This window comes from Oncorhynchus nerka, linkage group LG9a, assembly GCF_034236695.1.
Source record: "Oncorhynchus nerka isolate Pitt River linkage group LG9a, Oner_Uvic_2.0, whole genome shotgun sequence".
Classification (NCBI taxonomy): Eukaryota; Metazoa; Chordata; class Actinopteri; order Salmoniformes; family Salmonidae; genus Oncorhynchus; species Oncorhynchus nerka.
In genome coordinates, this window is record NC_088404.1 from 42,563,627 (window position 1) to 42,588,804 (window position 25,178).

At 44.4% G+C, this 25,178-nt stretch overlaps 3 protein-coding genes across 3 annotated transcripts; 1 reads left to right on the forward strand and 2 right to left on the reverse strand.

Annotated features, from left to right (window-relative positions):
• Nucleotides 1-105: 105 nt before the first annotated feature.
• LOC115134330 (U3 small nucleolar RNA-associated protein 4 homolog) lies at nucleotides 106-8,447 on the reverse strand. The gene is made up of 17 exons (XM_029668171.2): nucleotides 8,351-8,447; nucleotides 6,381-6,549; nucleotides 6,001-6,189; nucleotides 5,803-5,887; nucleotides 5,328-5,417; nucleotides 4,955-5,166; nucleotides 4,582-4,756; nucleotides 4,382-4,473; nucleotides 4,196-4,292; nucleotides 3,973-4,037; nucleotides 3,051-3,173; nucleotides 1,712-1,868; nucleotides 1,471-1,577; nucleotides 1,258-1,353; nucleotides 894-1,079; nucleotides 599-709; nucleotides 106-432 (listed from the first exon to the last, which is right to left on the reverse strand). The coding sequence occupies exons 2-17, from the start codon at nucleotides 6,537-6,539 to the stop codon at nucleotides 316-318; spliced, it is 2,061 nt and encodes a 686-aa protein (XP_029524031.2). The 5' UTR covers nucleotides 6,540-6,549; nucleotides 8,351-8,447; the 3' UTR covers nucleotides 106-315.
• Nucleotides 8,448-8,505: 58 nt separating this feature from the next.
• On the forward strand, nucleotides 8,506-10,225 carry chtf8 (CTF8, chromosome transmission fidelity factor 8 homolog (S. cerevisiae)). Its single transcript, XM_029668173.2, has 3 exons — nucleotides 8,506-8,701; nucleotides 9,423-9,540; nucleotides 9,648-10,225. The coding sequence occupies exons 1-3, from the start codon at nucleotides 8,676-8,678 to the stop codon at nucleotides 9,879-9,881; spliced, it is 378 nt and encodes a 125-aa protein (XP_029524033.2). The 5' UTR covers nucleotides 8,506-8,675; the 3' UTR covers nucleotides 9,882-10,225.
• has3 (hyaluronan synthase 3) lies at nucleotides 9,941-24,310 on the reverse strand. The gene is given in 5 exon segments (XM_029668172.2): nucleotides 9,941-13,726; nucleotides 13,849-13,950; nucleotides 14,694-15,106; nucleotides 15,109-15,343; nucleotides 24,005-24,310. Coding segments are annotated over 4 exon segments (1,680 nt in total). The 5' UTR covers nucleotides 24,005-24,310; the 3' UTR covers nucleotides 9,941-12,796.
• Between the last annotated feature and the right edge of the window lie 868 nt (nucleotides 24,311-25,178).

A 25,178-nucleotide genomic window follows, 5' to 3' on the forward strand; every position in this document is an offset into this window, starting at 1 on the left:
GCGAAACGTTACACTAAAACCTAACCATTAACGCAAAAGCACGATTTACCATTCTTGCTAACCTTAGGTGACTACCTTGGGGTGGATGACAAAACAGTCTGTACATTACAGTAAATATTTCATTTATTAACGTATCAAACAGTCTTTACAAAGCATGGGTCAAGGGGTGAAGACACAGGCTGTATTCCGATTCCCTCCCTGGCTCCCTGAAATGGCATTCTTTTCAAATCCAATGAATGTATGTCCACCTCAGGGAGGTTAGAGAATTGAAGTGCAGCCACAGACAAACATAAAAAACACACTTCTCGGCCATGTTTATGTTGCAAACTTTTTCTGTCGGACTGGAGCAGGCAGCTGAGATGTGATGGCCAGGAGAGGGCGCTCCACCACCACCAGAGACTGGTCATCCAACAGGCTCACACACAGCAGGTCCTACACAGGACATATCATAGGAACAGACCCATGAATAAAACATACTGATTTGACCTGTTATATTTACAGAATTTAAACATCACTGTATATAGGGTATATCCAACAGAATCCTGATATTGTCCCAGTTTGGGGTTGGTTTCTACCTGGCCAAAAAGAGGAGACTCACCTGGAAGGTTTTGCATATTTTGAAAGCATGGAGGTGACTGGGCCTCTCCTGCTCTGATAGGCTCCTGAGGGTCATCTGATTGTAAAACTGGGTCTTCTGGTCAGGGAGGGGCTGAGGGGGAAAAGGGTTAACCTCACAGGCCACTTACAGCAGGTGTATTTCTAAATGATACATTCAGTATGATCCATTCTAGGCCACTAAAACCAATAAGGCCATTATGACAAGGACATTGATGAATAAACACTTGAAAGAAAAACAAAAAGGAGGATGCCTTTGGGAAATGCAGGTTTCTTACCAGACTTTGGTCGATTATGCAGAACATGTGCATGTCGTGCAGGACAACTTGATTTGTGTTTTTCGGGTTGAAGGTCACGTGGGTGACGGGTGTGTCCCGGTCCAACCACACGCTGTGGAGCCCCTGCTTCTGCAGCTTTCGGCTCCAGTCTGTGTACTGCTTCTCCACTATGGAGTACTCAAATAACTACAGACATGCACCACAGAACAGTCAGCATAACTACACGTGTCAAGAGTACTAAATCCTAACCTACAAGGAAAATGACAACAATTTCAACAAGATCAAGCCTGTAAAAGGTATAATTGAGAGATACTAATATCTACAACTGCAGTGGCAGCAATGTGAGGGGATGGCATGGTGTTACCTGTTGGTCAGCGTGCACCACTGTCATGTTGTTGGTGGTGGGGTGGATCCCCATGGCACTGGGACAGGAACCATAAACAGGTACTATACAATGGAGCTGGAACACAAGAACAGGGCCATGAGCGGCTGTCATTGGTAGAAGATTATACAACTTTTACAATGTTACTTGTAGTCTAACAAGCAGCTGTAGAGCTTGGCTGGAAAACCCACCCACCTTTAGTTTCTGTAGATTGTAGACGTGGATCTCACAGTCACTATTTGCGGCCGCCAGCCACTTCCCATCTACACTGGTAGTCATTAGGTGAATGGGCTGCCTGGACCCTGGAGAAGGAAACGTCAGAGTGAGACCATGCTGCCACAATCAGAGTTTAGAATCGGAATTATACAAAAAGAAAGCTATGGTTTTCCAGTGAAGAACAACCAAACTGAGGTGACATATCGGAGGATCCACTGACCTGACTTGGGCTTGAGGGTGTGCACATACTTGCACTCAGACTGGGTAAGAGCAATAATGAGGACTGATGATTGGCTGGAGGCAGCAAACATCTTGGAGGAGTCCGAGGAGAAGCAGAGCTGGTGTGCAGAGCGTAGAGCCTTTGGGAGTTTGGATACCTGGGAGGGGAAGACAAGTGAGGTAGTTCAAATATATTCTAAAAATAAAATATTGCTGAACCTACACTATATATACACACAAAGGTATGCGGACACCCCTTCAAATCAGTGGATTCGGCTACTTCAGCCACACCCATTGCTGACAGGTGTATAAAATAGAGCGCACAGCCATACAATCACCAGAGACAAACATGGCAGTAGAATGGCCTTACTGAAGAGCCCAGTGACTTTCAACGTGGCACCGTCATAGGATGCCAAGTCAGTTTGTCAAATTTCTGTCCTAGAGCTGTCCCGGTCAACTGTAAGTGCTGTTATTGTGAAGTGGAAATGTGTAAAACGTGTCTGTCAGTTGCAACACTCACTACCGAGTTCTAAACCGCCTTTGGAAGTAACTTCAGCAGAAGAACTGTGTCAATAGCTTATCATAGCCAAGCAGCAGCACACACTCCTAAGATCACCATGCGCAATGCCAAGCGTCGGCTGGAGCGGTGTAAAACTGTGGAAACATTCTCTGGAGTGATGCACCATAGTTCCCCATCTGGCAGTCCAACGGACGAATCTCAGGAGAACGCTACCTGCCCGAATGCATAGTGCCAACTGTAAAGTTTGGTGGAGGAGGAATAATGGTCTAATTGTTTTTTGTTTTCATTGTTCAGACTAGGACCATTAGTTCCAATGAAGGGAAATCTTAATGCTACAGCATAGAATGACATTCTAGACAATTCTGTGCTTCCAACTTCATGTCAACAGTTTGAGGTAGGCCCTTTCCTGTTTCACCATGGCAATGCCACCATGAACAAAGTGAGGTCCATAAAGAAATCGTTGATGAATTAATAATGGCATAGAAATAATGGCTGGTCCATTTGAATGATTGCAAATATCACCGTCCCTGGGAAAACTGAACACAATCCATGATCAGATTCCACAAGCTCAAATGACAATCAACAAGAACAGGATCTTATGAATTAGTCAAACAATGAGAAATCAATCCTGGAATATTGACTTAGTTGACTTTAGATCACAATCGGGGAAATCAGTTCATAACCAGAGATCAAATAGTAGAAGAAATATCTCAATATTTGAATACATTTTGTTGTCATTGCCACTACTGCCAGAGCGACACGCATGATACAGTAGAGGCGAGGAAGGTTGACTTTATCCACACTCAGGATTTGGTAATACCTTGGTAATACTGATGTTATTATTGTCCATCTGCAGCCTGTAGATACGCACGCAGGACACGGTGGAATAAGCTAGCCATCCTCCACAGGAGGACAGGGCACTGCAGCAGATATGATCTTCACCCTGGGGGCAAAGGTCACAACAATACTACAGTTAAACAGCATTTCATTAACATTATAAACTCAGCAAAAAAAGAAACGTCCTCTTTTCAGGACCCTGTCTTCAAAGATAAGATATTTTGATGTTTTACAAGTCATCAGATCTTCATTGTAAGGGGTTTAAACACTTTCGACTGCTTGTTCAATGAACCATAAACAATTAATGAACATGCACCCTTGGAACAGTCGTTAAGACACTAACAGCTTACAGACGGTAGACAATTAAGGTCAGTTATGAAAAGTTAGGACACTAAAGAGGCTCTTCGCTGGCCATGGCAGAACACTGACATTCTTGCAGGAAATCACGCACAGAACGAGCAGTATGGCTGGTGGCCACACCAGATACTAACTGTTACTTTTGATTTCGACCCCCCCTGTTCAGGGACACATTATTAAATGTACGTTAGTCACATGGCTGTGGAACTGGTTCAGTTTGTCTCAGTTGTTGAATCTTATGTTCATACATATATTTGGTTTGATATGGTGGAAAAATTACTTAAAATAGTATTTTAGTGATTTCAAACTCTGTTCCGGGTCAAATTTCCCCAGAGCATGAGGGAAAACGTTGATTTAGCTACATTTTCTGTATCTTAATAGCCTTGTCAGAGGGCGTTTATTTTTTTTGCTGAGTTTATAAACTCAAGACTATGCCACTCAGATTCACTGTATACTGTGCTCAGATAAGCTAAGAGGAAAGGCTAGAAGGTCGGGTGATCTTAGATGGTTCTACTGATCAAGTTGTTATGCAGGAGCCACGTAGCTACCTTTCTCTTCAGAAGGAGGAGTTTCTCCGGCTTCCTCTTCAGAGGCAAGTGGTCTCCTGGCTTCCCTGAAAGGAAGACAGATGAGTTGTCAAATACTGCACACAACAACTATACCTACTAGACAAGTGTGATGACCACTGCCTTTTGTTTGAAAGAGTCAATGATATTGACTGTATTTCTCCCATCTTCCTAGACAGTGTGTGTGTGTGTGTGTGGTTCTCACCATGTCCATCACTATCTCCCAGTCTCCACAGCTCCAGCTGACCAGGGAACTGGAAGAGCAGTAGTCCTGCCTTCTTCGCACAGGATACTAGATTCCGCTGGGGAAAAAACAACAATAAAACAGGATCGAACCCAGCCTTAAGGCAATTCTATAATAATGAGTCATTTCTGCCATTTCTGTACTCACGTGGGGAAAGTGGATCTTCCGAAGTCCTGAAGCGTGTGACTTCTCATCAAACTTCTCCAAGAGGGGTCTCACTACAAGGTGGGTATCCATGCCTGAGAAAATAATGTATCCAGAATGAGTCTTTATGCAGTCAATATAAAGCAACATTTATTGTACTACAGTAGCATTTCATCTTCCCCCATTTGAGCAGTAGTACTGACCTCCAGAGACGATGGCAGTCTCGATCTCAGCCAGGGCTCTGACATCATGCGTGTGGTTCTTGAAGGTCCTGGTTCTGACCCACTCCTTGTCCTGCTGCTGATGCAGAGTAGGAGCAATGAACTGGAACTGGATCACAGTGCCTTCTGACGTCCCTGCCACCACACTGCTCTCGTCCTGTCAATCACACAAGGCCAAGTCAGGAAGGAAGCTCCATTCTAGTGAAACAAACAGTAGTTGTGTCAAACAAATACATGCCTTCAGACATGTCACCCTGCTCTCTCCCCTCTGAATAAAAATAGTGCGCGCCAATCCGGAAGGAGAGATAAGATGTTTGTTAACGTCAGGTGTCCATCACAGAGAATATCCGCTCACCTTAGAGACAGACAGTGCCAGCACATCCCACTTGGTCACCAGGTGTGTTTTGACAAGAGCGCCGGTGTGTCCGTCCCAGACTTGGACCTTCCCAGCAGAGTCCCCGCTGACGACAGTATGGTCTGACAGGAAGGCCACGCTCCAGACTACTGTCTCCCGACTCTTAGAGCCTCCAAAGCCCCGGTCCACCAGGAGCCTCTGTACAGCATGACCTGAGACAACAAACACTAGGGGTCAGGATCAAACTACAAGTAGCTACATGGACATCAGAGTACTGACAAAGACTGCAACCTCACTGGCCCATTGGAACAAGTATGAATTCAACACTACTTTTCGAATGTAAATTGATTATTCAAAGCAGATCATAGCTCACCAGTTGGAACATCAAAGACACGGATCATGTCCATCATGCCAGCAGCGATGTGTGTGCCAGAGGGGTGCCAGGAGAGGGATATGATGCGACCTGAAAGACAGGATTAGAATGTTGAACAGGGCTGCAATACAACAAGAGGTTTAGTTCTCAACACCCATGGGCAATGTCCCTAATCCCATTGACAGTGTGAGTGAGGATGCCCATATTTTACCTTTATTTAACTAGGCAAGTCAGTTAAGAACAAATTCTTATTTTCAATGGCGGCCTAGGAACTCCAACCACTGCCTGTTCAGGGGCAGAGCGACAGATGTGTACCTTGTCAGCTCGGGGGTTTGAACTTGCAACCTTCCGGTTGCTAGTCCACCGCTCCAACCACTAGGCTACCCTGCCGCCCCTTATATAGCATAAGAAAGGCTGCAATCTAAGGAAGGAACACATTTTTTAACAATTAAATCAGAAGGACCGTTTCTCTTACCTTTCTGTCTGTCCAGATTACGCTCAAACTGTATGTGCTCTTCAAGTACTTCAAACAACTTCACTGTCCCATCTTCACATCCAATCTAACAGGTGAAAAACGCACAATTACATTGTTTTAATAGCTAAATAAATACACATACAGCAAGCATACTTGGAATATTTCTGAAAATACATTGATTCTAGAGGGATAACTGACCGCTAATTGTGTCCCTTGAGTATTGCTGATTATGGTCCAAATGGGGCCCCCATACGCCTCCAGGGAGTACTTGGGTCTTAGGTTTTCCAGGTCATATTCTGCGATCTCTCCATTCAGGCCAGCACTGAAAAGGCGTCCTCCAACCCAACACAGAGACTCGATGGATCGGGAGTCTTTCCCTGGGATAACCTGCAGATCCAAAACAAGTGTTAATGGCAAGTTTAGCAACCACACTGAGGCAATTTCTGTCAACAATGTCGATCAACAATGGCCAAACGAGAGAGGTTCGAAGTTTTTTAAATGTGCTAGAATGTAATGGCCAAACAAAATGTTTCTTTACATTCTGAACATGCCATAAAATAATTAAGTAAGCTACTAACTTTTTCCTGGAAATAGTGGTCAGTGAAGTTGAAAATCTCGACACTCCCATCCATTCGTGCAAGGGCTAATCTCTCTGTGTGGGCATTGAATGCCATTGCTCTGATCGCTGTGGGCATGTAGTCGAAAAACCGAACCCGGTGCACTTTGAACTCCCCCATTGTTGGGTATCTAAGAAAACAGATACATGTTCAAATTTAAAAAGAGGATGAGTTCTCCAAAACTCTTGAACGTGCCGTCCTTGGCCAGCTCTCCCGCTATCTCTCTCAGAATGACCTTCTTGATCCAAATCAGTCAGGTTTCAAGACTAGTCATTCAACTGAGACTGCTCTTCTCTGTATCACGGAGGCGCTCCGCACTGCTAAAGCTAACTCTCTCTCCTCTGCTCTCATCCTTCTAGACCTATCGGCTGCCTTCGATACTGTGAACCATCAGATCCTCCTCTCCACCCTCTCCGAGTTGGGCATCTCCGGCGCGGCCCACGCTTGGATTGCGTCCTACCTGACAGGTCGCTCCTACCAGGTGGCGTGGCGAGAATCCGTCTCCACACCACGTGCTCTCACCACTGGTGTCCCCCAGGGCTCTGTTCTAGGCCCTCTCCTATTCTCGCTATACACCAAGTCACTTGGCTCTGTCATAACCTCACATGGTCTCTCCTATCATTGCTATGCAGACGACACACAATTAATCTTCTCCTTTCCCCCTTCTGATGACCAGGTGGCGAATCGCATCTCTGCATGTCTGGCAGACATATCCGTGTGGATGACGGATCACCACCTCAAGCTGAACCTCGGCAAGACGGAGCTGCTCTTCCTCCCGGGAAGGACTGCCCGTTCCATGATCTCGCCATCACGGTTGACAACTCCATTGTGTCCTCCTCCCAGAGCGCTAAGAACCTTGGCGTGATCCTGGACAACACCCTGTCGTTCTCAACTAACATCAAGGCGGTGGCCCGTTCCTGTAGGTTCATGCTCTACAACATCCGCAGAGTACGACCCTGCCTCACACAGGAAGCGGCGCAGGTCCTAATCCAGGCACTTGTCATCTCCCGTCTGGATTACTGCAACTCGCTGTTGGCTGGGCTCCCTGCCTATGCCATTAAACCCCTACAACTCATCCAGAACGCCGCAGCCCGTCTGGTGTTCAACCTTCCCAAGTTCTCTCACGTCACCCCGCTCCTCCGCTCCCTCCACTGGCTTCCAGTTGAAGCTCGCATCCGCTACAAGACCATGGTGCTTGCCTACGGAGCTGTGAGGGGAACGGCACCTCAGTACCTCCAGGCTCTGATCAGGCCCTACACCCAAACAAGGGCACTGCGTTCATCCACCTCTGGCCTGCTCGCCTCCCTACCACTGAGGAAGTACAGTTCCCGCTCAGCCCAGTCAAAACTGTTCGCTGCTCTGGCCCCCCAATGGTGGAACAAACTCCCTCACGACGCCAGGACAGCGGAGTCAATCACCACCTTCCGGAGACACCTGAAACCCCACCTCTTTAAGGAATACCTAGGATAGGATAAAGTAATCCCTCTCACCCCCCCCCCCTGAAAAGATTTAGATGCACTACTGTTCCACTGGAGGTCATAAGGTGAATGCACCAATTTGTAAGTCGCTCTGGATAAGAGCGTCTGCTAAATGACTTAAATGTAAATGTAATAGTTTTGCATGGAAAACAGTAATGTTAGCTAACGTTGATGGACTTAGTTACAATAACTAGTTAGCGGATAAACGACCATCATGTTAAATATATAATTTGAAATGTAAGCCGCAACAAGATAACTATCAACTACAAAACTAGCCTACTTGGATAAAGATAACTAAAGTTAGCTTGCTAGCTCACAATTTGGCCGGTTAGCTAGCTACGCTCGCTGTAACGTTACACTGAAAGACAAGAACATGCCTATCAACAAATAATTACATTATTGGTAAGTACCGATATATATTGAACATAGAAAGAGTAAAACAAATACGCTTACTTGTATCACCCCCTTCTTTAGTATTTTCTTCACTTTCACCAAACGTTCATTGCTAAGAGTTTCAAACGTTGAATTACAGCAAACACCACGTTGGACACATTTGAACCGGAAAACCTAGATGTGAGTGACGCTGCTGTGCGCCGGAAGAAGGTGGTACATGTTGCTGGCGGGAAAAACATGAAAACAATCAGGATTTGTCAAAGACAGAATAAGCGTTAACGCATCATTATATGTACCTAACAATGTCTAGTTAAGTGCCTATGTTGCATCTCTCTTCTTCTCCTCACCCCCTCTGTGTTTTAGTTATATTTCTGCGAGCAGTACGATGGTTCAAATAATCATAAATTCAAGGTAAGACTTGTCAATCATCTGAATTCTTATTACACGGCTTCTGTCTGTCTCGTCGCAGTATAAAACATTGATTCAGAGTAGTGTACCTTACCTAGCTATGTATTTAATTTCATAAGATGTTAATGAACAGAGTTAGATCTGTCAGCAGTATACCACCCTGCATCCCACTGCTGGCTTTCTTCTGGAGCTAAGCAGGGTTGGTCCTGGTCTGTCCCTGTATGGGAGACCAGATGCTGCTGGGAGTGGTGTTGGAGGCACACTTTCCTCTGGTTTAAAAAAATATCCCAATGCCCCAGGGCAGTGATTGGAGACATTGCCCTGTGTTGGGTGCTGTCTTTCAGATGAGAGGTTAAACAGGTGTCCTGACTCTCTCTGGTCACTAAAGATCCCATGGCACTTATTGTAAGAGTAGGGGTGTTAATCCTGGTGTTCTGGCTAAATTCCCAGTCTGGCCTTCATACCATCATGGCCACCTAATCATCCCCTGTTTACAATTGGCTCATTCACACCCCTCCTCTCCCCAGTAACTATTCCCCAGGTTGTTGCTGTAAATGAGAATGTGTTCTCAGTCAAATTACCTGGTAAAATAAGGGTTAATAAAATGTGTCAATCAGTCTGTTGTAGTGTGTTAAAGATGAATTTATGTTTAGTGACTGCTTGATGTCTAGTTATGTAATTGGTGAGTACGTCTGTTTCTACTCCCCTGTCCATCCCTGTCCAGTGTGGATGGGGCTGGTCCTGCTGAGTGGCTTCTGGTTGAACTCCAGGGGGAGATGGTGTCCAGGCAGAACTCTGGACTGGCTGGGAACCTGATGGGAGATCTGCTCTACACCAAAGAGGTACAGGACAACATGGCACTATAATATAGTGTTAGTACACTCTTCTCTTACCTCACCTCTTTCCACTCTGAGATGTTGTTTGTCTTCACCTGTATCCCCTCCCCCAGGGTGTGCCTGTGCTCATCGTGGGACACCACATCCTCTATGGAAAGGTGGTCAAACTGGAGAAGCCCTTCGCTGTCCTGATGAAACACTCTGGCCTCCCGCAGGGGGACGAGGTTCCCATGGAAACCAACCATCAGAACCCCACCACCTACTCTGTCGCCGCCCTCATCAAGAAGAAGCTCATCTTCAAGACTCGCCCAAAGCCCATCATCACTAATGTGCCCAAGAAAGTGTAGTAAAGTACTTGGTCGTATGCATTAGGGCTCACTGTCGAAAAACCCTTTTTACTGAAAAATATGACAAGTTCAGATTGTCCCTCTTTGTTTCAGTGTTCCGTTTTGTGCCTAATGACCCTGGTCACCTCTGTGGGAGGAAAGTACATGCCGTTCTCTTAATGACATCAAATCCACAAGTATGGAGCACACAGTGCAAGACTGTATTCGGGACACACTCCTCTGGCTTGAGGTTATCGACCACTGGAACTAGACTGTGTACATATTTGTTTAGATATGTAAGTGGTTATGCTCCTCGAATTTGCTGTATGCGGTGGTGTATTAGTAAAATCAAGATATTTCAATCATTTTTGCATTTTTGTGACATGATTTAATGTGTTGATATGCCATTTGTACTGTGTTTATTTTCAGATGGGAAAGAAATCAGTATAACAGTGGAAGGAGCATGTTTTTATTCAGATACAAAAACATACAGTTTTTCAACCGCTGTACAAGTGTAAAAAATAAATGTTCTGATTGAAATTTAAATACAAAACCTTTTTCCAAAAACATGTATTTTATACTGTATTTAAATATGGTCATAATGAAATACATGGGTGGTTACAATACTTTATTTTCAGCTATTCTATACCAATAAAACTATATGTGTTATGTTGTGTATCAATAGCCATATGCTGTTGCTTGATTCTGAGAGGTTTTTTAAATATATTTTTTTACCATGCTACTGTTAGAAATGTTATCTGTTGGTTAATTACTTCTACATGACAGTTATACCTACCTGTTCTAAATCTACATATCATCCCTAAATCGTCATATAAAATAAGTCTTATCTCTCATCCATGTAACTTCACAAATACCAGTGTAGCAATGTTGAGCTCTAGAGACCAAACCACACTGAATTCACTGACCATGATGTGCTAGCTACATCATACTATAAACATGATGTAAACAGCTGTTTCATGAAATGTCAGAACTCCATAATTCCTTTTAAATATAAGCCTGTTCTTCACCCCATCATTCTTAATGCATCTTCAAAATATCTTTGTAAATGTTCAATACAGAAAATATATTACTTTGCAATATTCTTTGAAACATTGCCTTTTGTAAACATTGAATGATGTATGAGCTGAGCTGCCATGGCTTTTTGGTTAGGCTCAACAGTCGTTCTGTGGCATTGAGAGAATGCCTAGAACATTCTGGTATCGATTTTAAGTCACGTTAAGACTTATTGAATAGTTCTATAATTATATTCAAACAAGTTCTATTATAAGAGTGTTTTTCCATGTAAGATATGCCTATAAAATATGGGTGGACATTACTGTCACTCAGCGTTATGAGACCCATTGATTTATTGTCAAACGTGAGTGGTCGGAAACTGTCACAGCTCAAGGGTCTGAGTGTACATCAGAGGCAGGAAGTATCAAGGAAATCAAAAACGGCATGAAAGACAATATTATAGACTGAGCAGATGTTCAGCCTGATAGATACGCTACTATAACAAATATTGTATATGATATCTACACACCATACAACATCAATCGCAGTCCTCTCTCTATTTTATTTATGCCTCTAATTTCTTCATGTAATCCCAATATCTATACCACTGTGAGTCTTATTACACAGTCACATTACATACACCCTTGAAAGTAGAGGGAAACATTATTCCTGTGGCTAATGTTGAGGTTGCAGTTTTGAGCCCCAACAACAGCAAACTCTGATTTACAGCCAAGACAACACTGCAAATGCATATGGATGGCCGACCTACCAAGTTTGTCCTTTAATATCTACTCAGACTGAAAAGGGAAAGAAAGTCATATCACCTTTGATCTCCTCTGTGTGGTCATGGAAATATACTGTACCGTCAAATTGACCTACTGCGCCAGAGGCTGAGCAACCCTGTAAACAAGCCTTGTTTCTTGTGTCTTGTTTGCACTTTCAAGTCATGCAATTCTCACTGAATAAAATAATATTGACACAACTTAAAAAGCACAAGAGTGGAAACTTCCACGACAGTATCTCCATTCTCCAACAACAAAAACATGTCAACTTAGACATGGCACCTACACTAATACCAATGGCCTTGTTAAAAGGGGATCATGGTTTTCTATTTTCTTATTCTGGATTTAACAACTAATAACAGCAATGTGGAGTTAGTACTTGCGTTATACTAATGGTCAGGCATGCGGTCAAAAAACAAGTGGTCTTTGGTCATAGCAGTTTACATGATGGAATGAATGATGGATTATCCTCAGTTGGTAAATTATATCCTGTAATGAGCATTGATACTCTATGTAATGTGTATACAATGTGGCACTCATACAATAAAATGCCCACACAAAATTATCTGACTCATTTAATTGGATTTAAATATCCTTGCAGGCATTGGAAGATTGGACTATTACCATATGAGCTAAACTTTTATCTTGGGAACTGTTCAACAGCACCAAAAATGTATTTATGAGTTATGTATAAATGTTGGATTGTCTTTAAATTACTGTATTAAAGAAATACAACTGTAGATCATTGTGTCACCTGATTGAGGCAAAGAGGGCCCTCTGTACATGTGTCTTACTGTCTCTATGTTCAGTCATTTAACTCAGGCTGGAGACATATCAACACTGCTTCATACTGACACATATACTTGTTTTGATAAGCCCAAACCCCCAGGCCTGTGTCATAGCTCTTACAATCTCTTGTAAACGGGTTGTATGATAATGTGCTTTATATCTATGGAAAGCACCATGCCCTTGTAACTCATGACCACTGGTAGAGCACTCTACAACACATTCATACCACATATGTCCCTTAGAACCAGAGGTTTAGCACCATGGAAACAGAATGGCATGAGAGGTGTGGGGCCAAAGACTGGCTCAGCTGTTCCAGCAGCACCATTGAAACACTGATAATTGATTCATGTCTTATGCCTCTGCATACGGCAGGTGGTATTGCTCCTCCCTCTTGTTGCAGCGTTTGGCTACTATAGCCAGGTAAAGAACCAGCAGGATGACCCAGTAGCAGGCGTACAGGATGGCCCCAGCGATGAGCAGGGCTTTCTCTGTCTCACTGAAGGGCTCCTGGGTCTCACAGTAGATGGTGTATGCCACCCCACCCAGCAGCACAGCCCCCCACACTGTGACAGGCACTGCCCCAATGAAGTTCACCACAATCTTCCTCCGTCCTGATGTGCCCCAGCCAGCCTTGTTGATAGTGAGCAGGGCAAAGATTTTGGCTGGCAGCAGGCTGGACATGTAGAGGAGGGAGTAGAGAGACATGAAGATCATGACCAGACTGCCCCTCAGGAAGCAGGCGTAGGTAGCCTTCACCATGCCAACCAGCTGCACTGTCAACAGGAAGAGAAGGATGTTCCACAGGCGCCCGCGGTAGAACAGGTGGATCACTGTGGCAACAAGGAAGAAGGGGAAGAAGCCTGTCACCACAGACTCGTAGGTCATCCAGAGGCTGTGCTTGTGGAACCAGAGAGCGTTGTACAGCCACTCCCTGAAGTAGGACTTGCTCCAGCGGGTCTGTTGGTTGAGCCAGCGGAGGTAGCGCGTTGGCGTTTCAGTCTGGCACTGGGAGCGAGCGGTGAACTTGGTCTTGTAGCCGAAGCTGAGCACGCGGTTGGTGAGGTGGCGGTCGTCACCGAAACTGCACTTGCTGCCTAGGAAGGTCTGGTGATACCAGGGCTCCAGGAACTGCTGCAGCAGGGAGTTACGGTACATGCCCAGGGGACCACTAATACACTGCACACAGCCAAAGTAGGACTGGCAGGCCCGCTCCACGTTGAAGGCCATCCAGTAACGCACACTGCTCAGGAAGGAGAGCCACGAGTCATACTTATTCAGGATCTGAAGGGAAACAATAAGAGGACAGGAGAAACTGTTGCAGATGATTGATTCAGTGTACTAGTATAGGAAGGAAGACAATAACACCATTGTGAAGGGTCTTCTTGGAGAAAGAAGTCTCTCACCTGAACATCTCCACCTACTCCCCCCACCTTTGCATCCTCTTCTAGAATCTTCAGCATCTCTATGGTGCACGCTGGGTCCAGAACTGTGTCTGAGTCACACACCTGCAATGGCACACACATGGGGGCCTTATTTCTACCCTTATAATATAACTGACATGAAGCCAAGTTTGTGGTAATGTGTATTGGTTTAGACAGTGGATTAAACTGATTTGCTTATCCATCACACAATAGGCCATTGATCTTACTATTGACGTTACGATAGCTGTTGGGATCATACAGTATGTTTACAATACACACTGGTCTACATTAACAAACAAGTGATTAACTGTCTATTGATGATTGAGAAATACTCAATACGGCAGCCTAGGGCCACAGCAGGTGTTTTAGTTCCATTATGTTTCATCAGATGCCACTCAAGTTACCTGAGATAATTTAGAGACTGCTGACAGCACACAGGTGTTCCAGAAGCACACAGGTGAGGGTCAGCTGAACAACTGAACTTCGACCCTGACAATGCAGTAATGCACTGTGTATGGCTCAATGTGCATCTTTGTTTTTATAACAATCCACAAGCCCAGGAGCAACACAGAAATATCAGTCCGTTGCTATAATATGTAATAAAAGGGTGTGTCTTTGTGTGTGTGTGTGTGTGTGTGAGTATATGTGTGTGTCTGCATGTGTGTACGTGTTCGCAGATTTGTGATATTGTTCTCTAATCGAAGAGCATCAAAACAAGGCCTTGTGACAATGTCTGTGGAGACTCAGAATGAGGTTAGATGACCTATTTCTATCAAGCAGGACAGATGACACACTGATGCAAAATTCAACCACTGAGAGAGACTTACCTGCATATAGTCCACAGAGTCTCCCAGGGCTTTGAAAGCTGTGTACATCACCTCTCTCTTCCCTCCCCACTCCTGCATGATACAGGAGTAGCGACAGTTCCTCACCAGCCTGGCCACACGTGCAGCCTCCTCCGCATGCAGGGACGCTGCTCTGGCCCCCCCTCCGCCCACCCCTCCACCCCCGCCCCCGTCACTGTGGTAGTTCCCCTTCCACACCACACTGCCGGCCTGTTCCGCTCCACCCATCACCTCCTGGAAGATGTCCATCATGTAGCCGTCCTCCGGCCTGTTCCCGTCCACCACCAGCACCACCTTCAGGCCGGGGAAAGAGATGCGGCGCACGCTGCGGAGGCATTTCCTCAGGTAGTCTGGGTCCTCCTGGTAGGCAGCGATGCACAGGGCCACAGAGCGCGCAGGTGCTGGGGCTGGGCGGGGCTGCGCATGTGTCTGTGCTCCAGGAAGGCAAACAGGCTCTGGAGGAAGAGGTGCAGAGATAGGATGGCTCCGTACAGGCCGAAAGACAGGTGGTGCTGCTCTGTGTGGATGAACTGGTAGCCAGTCACGTAAGCCAGCAGGATCCCAAAAAGGACCACAGCGGCAAAGAGGGTGGTCGTCACGATATGCAGCACAGTCCTACAGCGAGAGGGCATCTGGAGGGAACAAGAGAGGGAATGGATTCATGATTACAGAAAGAACTGATGGACGAAAGACAGAGCTCATCCACTGTGCACAGACGTTCAACGTCTAGTTTTTATTTACATTTGGTTGAGTTGTCAACTAACGTGAATTCAATGTGAAAGAAAAAAAATGTAACCACGTCAATGGATTTAGGTTAAAAAAGACTACACTTACATTTACATTTTAGTCATTTAGCAAACGCTCTGATGCAGAGCGACTTACAGTGCATTCATCTTAAGACAAGCACATTTTTCGTCAATAAAGTGTCTATCAGCAAAGTCAGACCTATTAAGGGGGAAAGAATGCCAGTGTTAGTTCACAAGTCTGGGGGGCTGTGGGATTATTTAAGATATCCTTTGGAGAGGTAGGGTTGTTGCAGATGTTTTCAGAAGATGGGCAGGGACTCTGCTGTCCTAGCTTCAGGGGGAAGCTGGTTCCACCATTTGGGTGCCAGGACAGAGAAGAGCTTGGACTGGGCTGAGCGGGAGCTGCCCTCCCGTAGGGGTGGGAGGGCCAAGAGACTAGAGGTTGCAGAACAGAGTGCTTGGGTTGGGGTGTAGGGTTTGAGCATAGCCTGAAGGTAGAGAGGAGAAGTTCCTCTTGCTGCTCTGTAGGCAAGTACCATGGTCCTTTAGTGGAGTTGTCAACCGTGATGGAGAGGTCTTGGAACAGGCAGGCCTTCCCTGGGAGGAAGAGCAGCTCAGTCTTGTCGAGGTTGAGCTTGAGGTGTTGGGCCGACATCCAAGCTGAGATATGTGCCAGGAATGCAGAGATGTGTGACGCCACCTGGGTGTCAAAAGGGGGGAAAGAGAAAAGTAGTTGTGTGTCATCCCTTACTTGAATTACTTTTTTACAAATTCAATAAGTTCTCAACTTTGATTCAACGTCATCACATTGAATTTTCCTGTCTTACCCGTCACACTCTTCATAATCAGTCTTCTTCTGAAACATAAATAACTATATGCATTGTTCATAACACTAAACATGTAAATATGAAGATCTAAAAATGATCTCAAAAATTCCAAATGAAATGACCCCACCTACAGAAAGCTGAATAAACATGGGGAAACAACATAGCCATTTACAACCTTCAAACATTAAATGGAAATGAGACCAGTTCACTGAGTTAGACATCTGCTGCCCCCCCAGGTTAATCACTTTAATTAAAGACCAGGCAGGGCTTGGAAGGCACTCGGGAGTGGCCAGAATGGAGAACAATCCCCTCTTTCATTGATGAAATTACCTCCATGTGCCCCCTGCTTCGGTTCTGCTGGAGAAAGACGGCCTTCATTCACAGACCTCATATCATAACATCCACTTGTAGGGAAAGCATTGGCAGAAATGGAATTCATAAAGTGAATTTACATCATGGTCCTCAGGCAGTTTACCACTCATCTTTTCTATACAACCTGCATTCAATGTAATAATACTCTGTAAGCTACTTGTAGGCATTGTCAATACTGTACACCACCAGGATAAGTAATACACTACCTGAACAGAATTTCCATAATATTACGTTATTCCATTAATATTCCACCATGCCTGATATTGCATCTAGAATTGCTTATGTGAAAGTGAGTGCAGATTAATTCAGTGTCCACTGACAACACATATACAGTAACTATTCCCCTCTGAGGGCCAGTCTATGATCTGGGGACCATGGGGGACAATAAGAGGGTGAGGCAGCCAGCACGCCATTAATGCCCTCCGGGCATACAGGAGATGACAGGCAGGCAGACAGACTAATTAGAGGGCCACATTCACTTTTTGGGGGGGGGGCTGTTAGCAAGCAGGATTAGAGAAGAATGGACTGAAAATCAAACTCTATGGACTGAAAATCATGTTTCAGGTAGAAAGATGGACTTCCAAGTTGGACTGCACAGCCGATGAATAAAACAATGAATAAATGAAACAAAGAGTAGTTACTGTTTTTATGCCATATTGAAAATGTAGAGTAGTTGAGTAGTGTCACTGATCACTGATGCAGAACTCCATAGAATTCCAGCCTTTGCTGTGGCACATCACCAAACATACTGTATAAATCACCTGGAATCTCTGGACCCACCCTCTTTTTCAATCTCTCATTAACATCTCCTAAATGAAAAGAGAGAGAGAGAGAGAGAGAGACGGCACTGGGCACAAACTGATTAAATCATATGTTCTTTCAACGTAATATGTCAACGCATTGTGACGTGGAATCTACATGGAAAATACATTGGATTTGAAAAGAGTCTTCAATGTAAACTGTTGGGAGGGTGAAATTTCAACCATAGCATTATGCCATCATTGGTAACCAATTGACAAACCTTCTATAAAATATGTTGAATTTGTACCTTTGAAACAAAGTCAGATCTTCAATGTAATATCTGCTAAAAGCAAAAAAAAACAATAGGCTGGGAAGCACCTCCTACTGAATCTATCTACAGCTACCCTTTGGTCTCCCATCCAGGGTTTAACAAAGCCCAGCTTTGCTTTAATATGTATCACTGACTTTTACCCATGTGCTATTGTGAGGATGATTGCTGAGCAATATCCACTTATTCACTGTTGCTATCAAAGTCTTTCCAAAAGGTAGATTTAACAGAGCAAATTAAATGTAACTATACGTTATCACTCATATATCATCAATGATGCTATTAATCCTATATAACATTTGGAAAGTCATCGACGGCTATTGTATAAATTCAACCCAGGGTTCAACTAAAAAGAGACAAGACAGATAGGCCTACGGTTTCAAGCTTTGGCTGATTTCAAATGGAATCTACAAGTTAGTAGTCAAAGTAATTTAGGAGACTCTTTACTCAGAGCGATTTACAGGAGCAATTAGGTTAACCTTTACTGCAGTGGGCTGAGTCAAGGTCACATAGAGTGATTCTTGGTAGTCCTAAACACATCTACTTTGAAACACACCTCACACACATGGTTATAAGCAACAACAACAAAATAACACATCTGTACCATGTCAGATATGGAGTTGAAATGTATTACATTTTGGGTTTGCATCCCAATATTACACTTTATGTACAGTGTCAGTCAAAAGTTTGGACACACCTTATCATTCAAGGGTTTTTCTTTATTTTTTGTATTTTTTTCTACATTGTAGAATAATACTGAAGACAGCGAAACTATGAAATTACAAATATATGGAATCATGTTGTAACCAAAAAGGTATTAAACAAATCAAAATCTATTTTATATTTGAGATTCTTCAAAGTAACCACCCTTTGCCTTGATGACAGCTTTGCACACTTTTGGCATTCTCTCAACCAGCTTCATGAGGAATGCTTTTCCAACGGTCTTGAAGGAGTTCCCACATATGTTATATGTTGTATGTTATATGCACCAATTTGTAAGTCGCTCTGGATAAGAGCGTCTGCTAAATGACTTAAATGTAAATGTAAATATGTTGAGCACTTGTTGGCTGCTTTTCTTTCACTCTGCGGTCCAACTCATCACAAACCATCTCAATTGGGTTGAGGTCGGTTGATTGTGGAAGCCAGGTTATCTGATGCAGCACTCCATCACTCTCCTTGGTCAAATAGCCCTTACACAGCCTGGAGGTGTGTTGGGTCATTGTCCTGTTGAAAAACAAATGATAGTCCAACTAAACGCAAACCAGATGGGATGGCGTATAGCTGCAGAATGCTGTGATAGCCATGTTGGTTAAGTGTGCCTTGAATTCTAAATAATTCACCAACAGTGTCACCAGCAAATCACCCCCACACCATCACTCCTCCTCCATGCTCCACGGTGGGAACCACACATGCAGAGATTTTCCGTTCACCTACTTTGTGTCTCACAAAGACACGGCGGTTGGAACCAGAAATCGCAAATTTGGACTCATCAGACCAAAGGACAGATTTCCACCGGTCTAATGTCCATTGCTCGTGTTTCTTCGTCCAAGCAAGTCTCTTCTTATTATTGGTGTCCTTTAGTAGTGGTTTCTTTGCAGCAATTCGACCATGAAGGCCTGATTCACAGTCTCCTCTGAAAAGTTGTGTCTGTTACTTGAACTCTGTTAAGTATTTATTTGGGCTGCAATCTGAGGTGCAGTTAACTCTAATGAACTTATCCTCTGCAGCAGAGGTAACTCTAGGTCTTCCTTACCTCCTCATGAGAGACAGTTTCATCATTGCGCTTGATAGTTTTTAGGTCTGCACTTAAACAAACTTTCAAAGTTCTTGAGATTTTCCACATTGACTGACCTTCATGTAATGTAATGTAATGATGGACTGTCACTTCTCTTTGCTTATTTGAGCTGGTCTTGCCATAATATGGACTTGGTCTTTTACAAAATAGGGCTATCTAATGTATACCACCCCTAACTTGTCGCAATTGCTCAAACGCATTAAGAAGGAGAGAACAAGGCACACCTGTTAATTGAAAGGCATTCCAGGTGACTACCTCATGAAGCTGGTTGAGAGAATGCCAAGAGTGTGCAAAGCTGTCATCAAGGCAAAGGGTGGCTTCTTTGAAGAATCTCAAATATAAAATATATTTGTTGAACACTTTTTTGCTTACTACGTGATTCCATATGTGTTATTTCATAGTTTTGATGTCTTCACTATTATTCTACAATGTAGAAAATAGCAAAAATAAAGAAAAACCCTGAAATGAGTCGGTGTGTCCAAACTTTTGACTGGTACCGTACATCACAGAAAACTGAAATAAAACAAAACCATTTGACATAGAAACACTGGATTTTTCAGAGGGTTTAATTATGAATTTATTTGATTAATTATGAATAACATTCCACATGTGAGGCCACTAGAGAGCGATTTGGTCATTCTACTATGGCCTATGTGCCTTGCTCAAGGGCACATTAACAGATTTTTCATCTAGTCTGAATAGGGGTTCAAACCAGCATCCTTTTGGTTACTGACTCAATGCTCTTAACTGCTAGGCTACCTGCCACTAGGTAACCTGCCACCCTGTTTAAAGTTTGATTTGATTTAGTCCTATTAATTAACTTAGATTTTTGGTTGAATCTAACATACTGTACCAATTATTAATTTGTAGACAAACTGGAATTCAGTGACACAGACGGAACTATCCAAGGATACATATCCTTCAAATGATGATATTTGGTTGCATTGACAACCAAACACAATTCAAAATCACTTTTGCAGTAGAGTAAATATTAACTTGTCGACCCGTTAACAAACAATATGTTGGATTCAGGTGGAACTATCCAAGCAGTAGATACATCTCCATTGTCAACCAAACACAATTCAATGTTACTCTGTAATACAATAAATAGCCTAAAGTTAGGTCTATCTTACAAACTAACATAAAACTATTTATTCAACTTTAAAATGATGAATACATCGTGGCCACATTTGGAGGTTGTTCTGACAATAAATGTGTTACGTAATCATAGAAAGCGTGCATGTTCAAATGCATGTAGGTCTCTGGAAATCTTCACACTTGCTATAACAATCTGCGCAGAATCTCAAACGACATTGATCACTTGCACAATGTACTTAAATAATCTCAACTGCAATTCAAGTCATTTAGTTGTGCTAGTAGATGAAGCACAGTGATAACACATTAAGATGTTGTTTAAACAAAATATCTAACATTGTATTCCCATTTGAACTTTGTTGTGCTTTTAATTGGTTGAAAGCGCAGGGATATCGCATTCAACTGACAACTAAACCAAAAATCTGACATAGATTAATTAGTGTTTTTAGGTGCTTGAAAGCATACAGTACTGATAACACATTGGGAATTCAACAAACTTTTGACTGTCTTTGTGAGTGGATGAAAATAGTTTGTAATCTCATTGATCAAAGTATCAACCAAATATTACCCAATTATTGACATGGTGTGCCCAGTGGGACCCTTCTACCACAATGCACTTTCAAGCACTGAGTATAATTCTACATTTCGACAACAGAGTTGAGGGAATACCTGAACAATATGGTTAAGTCCTTAGAGTAGTCAGTGGTCAAAGGCAAGTACTCACTGTGGTGGTAATGGTGACAGCTGGAGAAGCAGGATTTCAGTTCATGATCAAGGCTTTTTCTGTCCCTGCTACCTAAACATACATCTCCTGGAGTATCTCCTGGAGTATCTCCTGGAGTATCTCCTGGAGTGTCTCCTCTATCTTGGATGTCCCATTCAAATGAAGAATCTGCTGTGTAATCCAGTGGCTAAAGGGTGAGCTGCAGTTCAGCATTCACAGAGGAGAGCCAATGGGCACAGGTAGCTATTCTCAGGTGAGTCCCAGGTCCCAGGTAGGTATTTGCAGGTGTAATGTGCCCCTCCAACAGAATGAATGGATTGTATTCTCAGGTGTGATGGCAGGCTGGTGCAGACTGCATGAGCATTTGGGCTGTGGGACAGGGGACATCTACAGAGGCTAGTGAAGAAGGGTAGGAGGGAGGAGAGGAGGGAGAGATGACAGCAAGCAAAGGAGGGGGAGTGGATGACCATGTGAAGGGAGAGATGGATGGGGGAAGTGAGTGGAGTCTCTTGATTGCTGGGTTTCAACTTGACTCTTCATCAATCTACTCTATCAATACTGTAACTCCCACAGCCTTGCTTTCATGAGTCATGGTTCATCCAATCAGATACAAGCCTGTGAATCAAAGCCCTGGAGTTTTCTCTGAGAAACCCAGAGATCTTTCTGCTTTTCATGCACAGGAGACTCAGCTTCTTGCAGTATGCATTTAGTAATATTGTCACCATGACTCAGAATATAATAATATATCATCTTCAGTTAGGCCAATGTATAACAATGCACATCTATTCCCCACTAGAGGGCTCTCTTTAAATCTCATAACACATTTACAATGACTGAGGCACTTTCAAGGAGTACACAAAAAGCAGAGACTATATGGCAAAAATACTCATGGAAAATACATTGAACTCTTTCCTTAAATTATTGAATAAAAAGTCATCTTTCACATTCCCCCATACAAAGAGACATGTGGTTGCAGAGAGTTTTGGTAAAGCAGCTTAAGCACCTCTGTGGCAGACTGAGCTGAGGTACATTTACATTTACATTTAAGTCATTTAGCAGACGCTCTTATCCAGAGCGACTTACAAATTGGTGCTTTCACCTTATGACATCCAGTGGAACAGCCACTTTACAATAGTGCATCTAGGTCTTTTAAGGGGGGGGGGGGTGAGAAGGATTACTTTATCCTATCCTAGGTATTCCTTAAAGAGGTGGGGTTTCAGGTGTCTCCGGAAGGTGGTGATTGACTCCGCTGTCCTGGCGTCGTGAGGGAGTTTGTTCCACCATTGGGGGGCCAGAGCAGCGAACAGTTTTGACTGGGCTGAGCGGGAACTGTACTTCCTCAGTGGTAGGGAGGCGAGCAGGCCAGAGGTGGATGAACGCAGTGCCCTTGTTTGGGTGTAGGGCCTGATCAGAGCCTGGAGGTACTGAGGTGCCGTTCCCCTCACAGCTCCGTAGGCAAGCACCATGGTCTTGTAGCGGATGCGAGCTTCAACTGGAAGCCAGTGGAGAGAGCGGAGGAGCGGGGTGACGTGAGAGAACTTGGGAAGGTTGAACACCAGACGGGCTGCGGCGTTCTGGATGAGTTGTAGGGGTTTAATGGCACAGGCAGGGAGCCCAGCCAACAGCGAGTTGCAGTAATCCAGACGGGAGATGACAAGTGCCTGGATTAGGACCTGCGCCGCTTCCTGTGTGAGGCAGGGTCGTACTCTGCGGATGTTGTAGAGCATGAACCTACAGGAACGGGCCACCGCCTTGATGTTATTTGAGAACGACAGGGTGTTGTCCAGGATCACGCCAAGGTTCTTAGCGCTCTGGGACGAGGACACAATGGAGTTGTCAACCGTGATGGCGAGATCATGGAACGGGCAGTCCTTCCCCGGGAGGAAGAGCAGCTCCGTCTTGCCGAGGTTCAGCTTGTTGGTAACTGGGCCAGTTAGTCAAATAGAAACCACTGAGAAACCAGCACCGCTTCCCATAAGGCCTGATGGCAAATCCCAACAGGGCCTTTTCAAATGGCCACCAGACCCCAATTTGGAGTCAACCAGTGATGCCATGGAAAGTCAAACAATCAACGTTTTCCTTGGAGAGGTCACTTTTTCAAACAGAAGTCTGAGGCGTTGCTGTCGTTTCTTTCTAACGTTCCGCCAGCCTCAGGGAACCAACCACTGTGCTCTAACACAAAATACATAATTCTGTACCCTACACTTTCAAAACACTAAACTGACACAAGCCGACACGCACACACGCACGCACGCACGCACGCACCCACACACAAAGAGACATTCATCTCCTCATAAACAGAATGTGACTCATTCTTTACCCCATGACATACTCCCTCTATTTCTAATACTTACATACAATTAAACATACATATATTCTGAGATGGTAATGTTTGTTTCAAACCAAATGTTACTTTCTACCTTTCGTCTGACATTCTTTTTTGGCCATTAGCACAGTGAACAAGCACATTTTCTCCATAAAATATTCTGCATACATTTTCTATACACAAGGCTCTCTCTAAATGTTTATGTTCTTACTTACACAGAGGTTTCACAAACGTACCACATTCTTTCTTTCTTTCTTTCTTTCTTTCTTTCTTTCTTTCTTTCTTTCTTTCTTTCTTTCTTTCACACATAGTAACATAAAACATAGTATTGTCCCATACCTTCCTGATCCAGTGGACCGCTCAGGCTCTGTCTCCCCCACTGGAGTCACCCCTGCAGCTCCGTCAGGCCGCCTGTGTGTCCGTCAGTCCACCCCCTGCTCCCGGTCTGCCCCACTCCACCACACTCTGCAGCACAGCACACTACTTGTTCTGCTTCCCACTCACACTACATCTTTATTCCAGCTCGCTTATTTCGGGAGTCCTTCATCCAAAAATACAGCTCTACCTCACCCTCAGCCTCCTTCTCCCTCACTTCCCCTGTCCCACCTCCCCCTGCCCCTCCTCCTCTCCCTCTCCTCTATCTACCTGGACAGTCTTAGGGCATGAAGGCCCTCAGATCCCAGTCTCACCCAACAGCTGAGAGTGTTAGGCAGAGATAAGTGTACAAGAGGATAGCAGATGAGCTGATCCCATCCCTGATCCTGGTTGGATCTCACCCATCCGGTCTTGAGTCCATGTCTGCTCGGGGGTCTCTCCCATGGGCAAGCGGTCGGGCCACAATGTGGTAGAGGTTGGAGGTCTGATACTGGGTCTCCGTAGCCTCCTGCTTGCCTGTCCTTCAGTCACCCTCTCTGTTTCGATCTCGCTTCCCTGCTGCAGTGGAAGCTCCACTCTGCATCCCTTTGCAGCACAGCCCAAATCCCTGCTCCGCTCTCCTCTGTCACACTGTCCCGGCTCGGTGCATAGCTGCCCAGACTGATGCTGCTTTTCCTACTCTCACCTTCAAGACCACTCTACCCTCTCACTAGCTCCCCCTCCCTGTCCTAGCTCACTGCAGTGTAGCCAGCCTCCAACAAGACTCGGGACTGTTCAGGCAGACCCCCTCTCCCCTCCTCCACACTGCCTGGCTCAAAGCATCCTTTATGGGCTTATTTATTTACCCACCCCTCCTCTCCTGCGCCGGTGCTGCCGACAGCCTGCAGGTCTGACACAGGCTAATAGACTGAGGGAGAGAAACTGCAGAAAGCTCTGACACACACACTCAGTACATCCTGTAATCACATACACTACTCAAGTCATACCCTGAACACCAAGTTACCAATTATCTTATAACACATACGGTATACAACTGTGTCTGGTCCCACTTACTCTCTCACCCCATCTCCTGCTCAGAGGGCGTGGCAGTACTGTAATTAGTGTAAGAGCCATTTCATGGATAGCAATGGCATGGGGC